The following is a 6,536-nucleotide window of genomic DNA, read 5'->3' as shown; positions in this document are numbered from 1 at the left end:
CCGTCAGGTCGGCGGCGGCATCAGACCCTCAGTAGGAGCCCGAACCCCACTGCAAGCTGCGCATGCGCGAGATGCAGGCTGCGCTCCCCGTGAGTCCAAGGCCTGATGACCCGAGGGGGAGTCAAGCCCGCTACATGGAAAACTGTCTTGCAGGAACCCAGTCCCCAGTGTCAAAAGGGTTGGGGACCGCTTGACTCAGCATTGTCATCAGCTGTGATTTGGTGAACCCACTTCACTGGCCTCACAACTCCTCTAGGAGGGCAGGACACGCAGCTCACACGGAGAAGGGGAAGAACCTGCCCGGGACATGTCTGTGGAATCACCGCGTGTGCCGGGCAGGCCTGTGCGCACTGGGTCAGGCAGTAGCAGCCAGTGACTCAGTCAAACACCAGCCTAGGTGTTCCTCTGAAGGCATGCTGTGAATGTATCAGCTGATTCGAAGTAAAGGACATTATTTTTGGTACAAAAAAAAAAAAGCTAGCTATAGCTGCCCAGTGAGACCAACTTAAGACTTGGAAATTGAGGGGGGAACCAAGGGCAACACACGTTACCTAAACATCTGTACACCCATAATTTGATGAAATAAATAAAAAAAAATGAAAAAAAAAATTAAAAAAAGGTTAGCAAGGAAAAAAAAAAAAAAAACTCGGAAATTGCCAGCTGCCGTCCCAGTGGATCCTTGACAATGACAATGACAGTTCAGGCTGAATGACAAGGCTCCTCTGTGCCACTGCTTCTCAGTGTCGGCTGCACGCTGGAACCCACTGGGGAGGTTTTAGAAACACGGCTGCCCAGGGTCCACACCCAGAGATCCGAGTTGGTTTGGATGTGTCCAGCATGGGGATTTAAAACATTTCTAGACAATTCTAACATGGGCCAAGGCTGAGAACCCCTGTTCTGGGACCCATCTAGCACTGGACCGTCCCAACACACACACTCAGGCCAGAGGCTTGGGGAGGCGTTTGGAAACGCGTCTGGTTTTCATGGTGGGGAGGCCAGGCCCACGCGAGGAAGGCGCGTCAGCGGGCGTCCTCGACAAACTCCGAAGTGCAAAGCTAGGAAGGCAGCTGCTGCCCTCGCGGTCCTGCTCAGGCCTCCTTGCTCTGACCAGGCGCTGCTCCTGCAGAGTCTTCTTCAAGTGCCCCGTCTCCGCCTCCCTTCCCACGGTCAGATCTGCCTTCTGCGTCACTGGAGTCAGGCTCCCCATGACACTCCTGCTTCTGGCAGCTTCTCCTCCTGTCTCCACAGCCTTCTTTGCGCACCGTGCTGCCACCCGCTGGGCGCCTGTTTCCATGGTGTTAAAACAGAGGGAAGCTCCGCATCTGTGGTTTTCTTTTCGCACCTGGGCACCAGGAACACCTGCCCCACGAGGCCTCGCATTGGGTCTTCACGTGGGGTCCTGGCTTATGTTGTGCTTCCTGCCTGTCCCCCGAGGCCCCCAGTCTGTCAAAATCCAATTCAGCCTCTTGGGCCCAGGGCACATGCCACCTCCTCCAGGAAGACTGCTGCATCCTTTGGACGTCCTCAAGGCGCTCACCTGGTTCTCCCGGGTGGGGCACAGGCGCTGGCGCAGAAGCTGGATGCGTCAGGCACAAAGCAAACATCGCCGAGGGGCTGGCTCGCAGAGCTGGGAGCTGCCTCCAGGTCTGCGCTAGTTTGGAACGGCAGGAGCATTCCGACCTTCCTGTTTCCGAAGTTTCATTCTTGCTCTAGCGTTTAGTTTCTTCTCCTGATTAGGACTCACTCAGTGCTTTCCTTCTCCATTTCCAAGAGAGGCTGGTCAGAGCCAGCAGCTCCCGGCCTTCCCTGCGGGGCCAGGGTGGGGTGGTGGTGGCGGTTCCATCTTCTCCATACGCGGGATCGACACACGGGAGGCAGGTCTACCTTTGACACCGCCCCAAGGAGTGGAGGCGGAATGACACTCATTCTGTTAGTCTCCGAGTGAGGGTCCCCACGGGCCTTCGTCTTCAAGAGACCACGCTGCTGAGCTGGAAGCACTGACGCTAGACGTGTTCAGGGTCGTGGTGAGTGTTCCAGGAATGGACCTGAGAAAACAAACCCAAGTGCCGTGGCGAGAATGGTGCTGCTTCGCCCAGCACCGGAAGCTGCGTGGTACAAAGCGCTCTGTGAAAATTAACTAAGGCGACTTCACAAGGGTAAGTGGATAAATGTCTGTGAATCACAAAAGACCTTCATTACTCTCTTCTCTCCAAATATGTCCATGTCCACGCTGGGTCCTGGGCACAGGTGAGCGGGGATCCTCCACAGGGCTCTGAGCAGGCCCTGGCCACGGCCTGCCGCCATCCTGGACGAGACTGGTGACCAGACGCAGCAGATGCAGACGGGCACCGCAGTGGAGCCTGGAGGCTCTGCTGAGCTCTCAGCTAACATTAATGAGTGTCGACAGCAAAGCTGCAACACACGTGGTAACATACAAGTCAAGCAACTGAAATTCTAAGTTTAATATATGTAAACTGAGGACATCATAAAAGGAAACAGGAAATACACACATGGCAGGACGACATTTTTCCCAATTTCAGCATACAAAGTGAAAACTGATAATATCTGTCTTCGAAAAGTAGAACACATTAATTTGAACAGCCAAGGAAAAAATTGCAATTTATTAAGATTCAACAAAGCGTTGTACTTTTGAAAGCAACTTTCGGTGCATGTTCTTCAACAATCACATTCTATGAGGAAAAACATTAAGAGCCACAAACTTGTTTTTTAATCTGAGAGTTACAGACATCTTAAATTCAAAATAAAGGTAAAAACAGAACAAAAAATCAAACAAACCCAACAAAATCCGAAAACAAGCAGATTCCTTACTTCCATCCCCAATTTTAAAACATCAGGAGTTTTTCTACAACTCAGTGCTAACTGGCAGCACGGGAGCTGTATGTCTGGGAGCACACACACGCGCACACGCACGCACACACACATGTATTTGATATACATATGCAGGTACACATACATCGAATATACAGATGCATGTCGTATGTAATGGCAATGAGATGCAGCCGCTCTGAGGAAGGTTCGTTCCGCTAAATACACTACTGAACTCGAGAAGAAAAGTCTTGAACCCAGTTTGTGCATAGTTCATGATCCTCTATAAAACCAGCTTTTGTTGACCCGCAATCTTGCAGGACTTTTTTTTTTCTTTTTTGTTTTTTTGTTTTCTTTTGATAAAACCATTAAAAAGCTAATTAAAAAAAATGTAATGCACAAGTTTCCTGATCAAGCAGGCAGGGAGCACAATGTTCATATATTTTTTTTTAAAACATACTTGAGGGTATGTTATTCCATTGTCTTTCTTCCTTGCAAAACAATCAAAACATTGATCATTTTTAAAACATAAAGCAATTTTTAATATATAAAGCACTCTTCAAACATCTATTTCTTTTGAGTCCATTATTTGGTAAATATGTAACTGCTACACATTAGAGATTAGGTATTTTTGTCTTTGTGTTTTTTTTTTCTTTTTTCTTTTTTTCTTTTTTTAATTTTTTATTTTTTAATAACATCTTCAGTGCTAGGAGTTGGGTGTAAAAATACACGAAATGGTGTGGAGCTGCCCTCGGGAGCCCTGGCTTTCCTGAGCGCGTCCGGCATGTGCAAGACAGTGGCCACAACGCCTCGCCACTTTGACGAAGGGGCGGAAACCATCGACAGAGTCCACGACGACGGCCGAGGGGACAGCACTGTCCGATCCCAGAGCTCTGAAGTAGCGCATCTGCATTCTGAAAATAGGTTTCTTTACGACGGAAGTATTTTTTTTTCTTTTTTTAATTCCTTTTTAATTTTTTTTTTAAATTTAAAGTCTGAAGGAGAAAAAAGGTCTGTAAACAGGTGGGAGCCAAACCGTGGGCTCCTCCAAAAGCAGTCACAACCCATGTCCAAGTGCTTGTTTCGTTCCTTCCGCGGAACCATCCGTTCTGTACAAGTATCTATGGCCACAGTTTGACAACAGTTTTTTCTCTTTAACTTTATATTCCAAAGGGAAAAATGGTGCAATACTCTGGTAATAACTTTCTTGCATTAGTCCACAATAAAAAGCTGCTAAAGGTAGGTATACATATTATTTCTCCAGAGATATACACTGTAATTTTTAGACGCAGTAACAGAGTCCTTGAGTAAACATTTACACGTGAATTGTCACCGGCCCTGTCCTGTGAATTCTCTTTAACATCTAGGATTAGCTGGAGGGAGGGCAGGGACACTCAGTGCAAAGTTAGAAGCTAATAACAATAACAAACGTTTGACCAATGCGCCAAAAAAAAGCATATACTGAATAAAAGGGAAACCCACAGTGAAATCCCTCACACGCTTTCAAACACACGAACATAGACAGCGCGTGCCATGCAGAAGCACGCACTACACACGTGCACACACACATTCTGTTTCAACACACACACATAGGCGATGAACTCAGAAATTTTCCTAGAGCCTGTTTCTGTGTACTGATGTCAACCTGGAAGTGGAGAATTAGACTTAGAAAGTGTTCACATTTCATTATTGGCCTGCTGGATTCAAGTATTTGTATGTTTGATATGTCTTTTTTTTTACTTTTAAAAAATATTTTTTGGGATAAAAAAAAATGACATGAAAAAGTAATGAAACAAGGGTAATGTGCATAGGCGGATCCAGGCGAACAGAGAGCAGATCACAGACCGCGCCTTCCGCCGCGGAGCCGCGCGCTGTGCCGCCCGCACCAGGCTCTGCCCTGCTTATCGGCCGCCTCTGGTCATGTGCATAATCGTCACAGGCTCATTTTAAATAGGCTTCACGTCCCCCTCCCTCCCTCCCCCCGTGATAAAATAACCCTTTCCAGCCCACGATCTGAAAAGTGCCCTTCATGATAGAACTATTCTAAGCAGCTTTTATACTTAAAAAATCAAAATGACAACACACCATACAAACGTAAGACACACAAAATAAAAGCTATGAGGAACATCCTGTCGTTAGCATGTGACACTGACCAAACGCAGCCCGCACTGTTGCGTGAACAGTTCGCAAGGACTGCGGCCAAGGTTCGTCTTCAGAACTGGACAGAGGTACTCAAAGGGGCTGCCGCTGCGCAGGGCCAGCGGGTCCACGGCACCGCGGCTGGGAAGGGCCAGCTCTCTCCTAGTGCGGGTGATTGTGGCTCCTAGAGGGACTCCCCGCTGAGCAGGTCCCCGGGCAGCAGAGTGGTCAGCGGGGTGGGGCTGCCAATCACCCTGCCGTCATCGGCGCTGGGCGGGCCCCACAGGCTGCTCGAGTACTGGGGCCCCCCGCCCCACAGCAGCTCACCGCTCCCCTTGCCACCCAGGCACGGAGCACTCCAGTGGCCGGCGTCGCTGCGCACCAGCCCATGGGAGCTGCCAGAGGTGCCCAGCCGCGGCTGGCTGGTGGCGCTGCTGGACTGCCAGCTGGAGGTGGGCGGCAGCGCTTGGCCTTGGGCTAAGAAGCGATTTACTTCTTCTTCGCCAGCGAACTCAGCCAGGATGGTAGTGTTTCCCAGGACACACCTGCAACGCAAGACAGGTCACGTGAGCGGGCACCCCGGTCCTGCTGAGTCTGCAGCACTGGCGCTCCGAGATGGGAAGGGCCGCCAGGAGTCGTCCTATGCCTTACGTTTTGCCATTGCTATTTCCAAACCCATATTACGAATTTTTTCCTCATTTTAGAATTATGTAACAGTTGTACTTGTATATAGAGTACATTTTCTTTCCTTTTTTTTTTTTTTGAGACAGAGTCTCGCTTTGTTGCCCAGGCTAGAGTGAGTGCCGTGGCATCAGCCTAGCTCACAGCAACCTCAAACTCCTGGGCTCAAGTGATCCTTCTGCCTCAGCCTCCCGAGTAGCTGGGACTACAGGCATGCGCCACCATGCCCAGCTAATTTTTTCTATGTATATATTTTTAGTTGTGCAGATCATTTCTTTCTATTTTTTTTTTAGTAGAGATGGGGTCTCGCTCTTGCTCAGGCTGGTCTCGAACTCCTGACCTTGAGCGATCCACCCGCCTCGGCCTCCCAGAGTGCCAGGATTACAGGTGTGAGCCACCACGCCAGGCCTTTTTTTTTTTTAAGAGATGGGATCTTGCTCTGTCGCCCCGGCTGGAGTGCAGTGGCCTGATCATAGCTCACTGCAGCCTCGAACTCCTGAGCTCAAGCGATCCTCCTGTCTCCCGAGTAGCTGGGACTACAGGTGCGTGCCACTGCGCCCGGCTGGAGTACATTTCAACTGCATAAACACACCATTAACTAACTTGGGGATCATTTAGGATCAGTCTAATTTGCATCCTGGGCTAAAAGTAGGAATAACTAAGTTCCAGGTCCCACATCTCAAGTGCAGTTTCTTAGCAGGCCTACTTACACGCGGTATCGAAAGCACCCTTTCATTGGGGAGAACGGGGTTGGCCAAGAGGATCACTGCTGGGTTTCCGTGGGAACCTGTCATACCCCTCAGGCTCTGCCTGGTGAGAGTGCTTTCTTTCTACCACCGGGCCCTGCATGTACTCTCTGGGGAGCCCTGCCCTAGCGAGGGGCATGGCCG

The 6,536-nt window shown here is 49.7% G+C and overlaps 1 protein-coding gene across 4 annotated transcripts in view; it reads right to left on the bottom strand.

The window, feature by feature from the left end:
- Positions 1–3,489: 3,489 nt before the first annotated feature.
- The window catches only part of TNRC6C (trinucleotide repeat containing 6C), a 73,627-nt gene continuing 70,580 nt past the window's right edge, over positions 3,490–6,536 (bottom strand). For 2 of the 4 annotated variants that reach the window (XM_012661341.1, XM_012661340.1), the window contains one exon: positions 3,490–5,510. In XM_012661341.1, coding sequence (XP_012516795.1) covers positions 5,150–5,510 — 361 coding nt within the window. In that variant the 3' untranslated portion in view covers positions 3,490–5,149. The remainder of the gene's footprint in view (positions 5,511–6,536) is intronic. The other 2 variants (XM_012661342.1, XM_012661343.1) reach the window with 2 other exon arrangements.

Source organism: Propithecus coquereli, unplaced genomic scaffold (genome assembly GCF_000956105.1).
Source record: "Propithecus coquereli isolate 6110/MARCELLA unplaced genomic scaffold, Pcoq_1.0 Scaffold706, whole genome shotgun sequence".
Taxonomy (NCBI): domain Eukaryota; kingdom Metazoa; phylum Chordata; class Mammalia; order Primates; family Indriidae; genus Propithecus; species Propithecus coquereli.
This window is presented reverse-complemented; position numbering and strand designations above follow the sequence as displayed.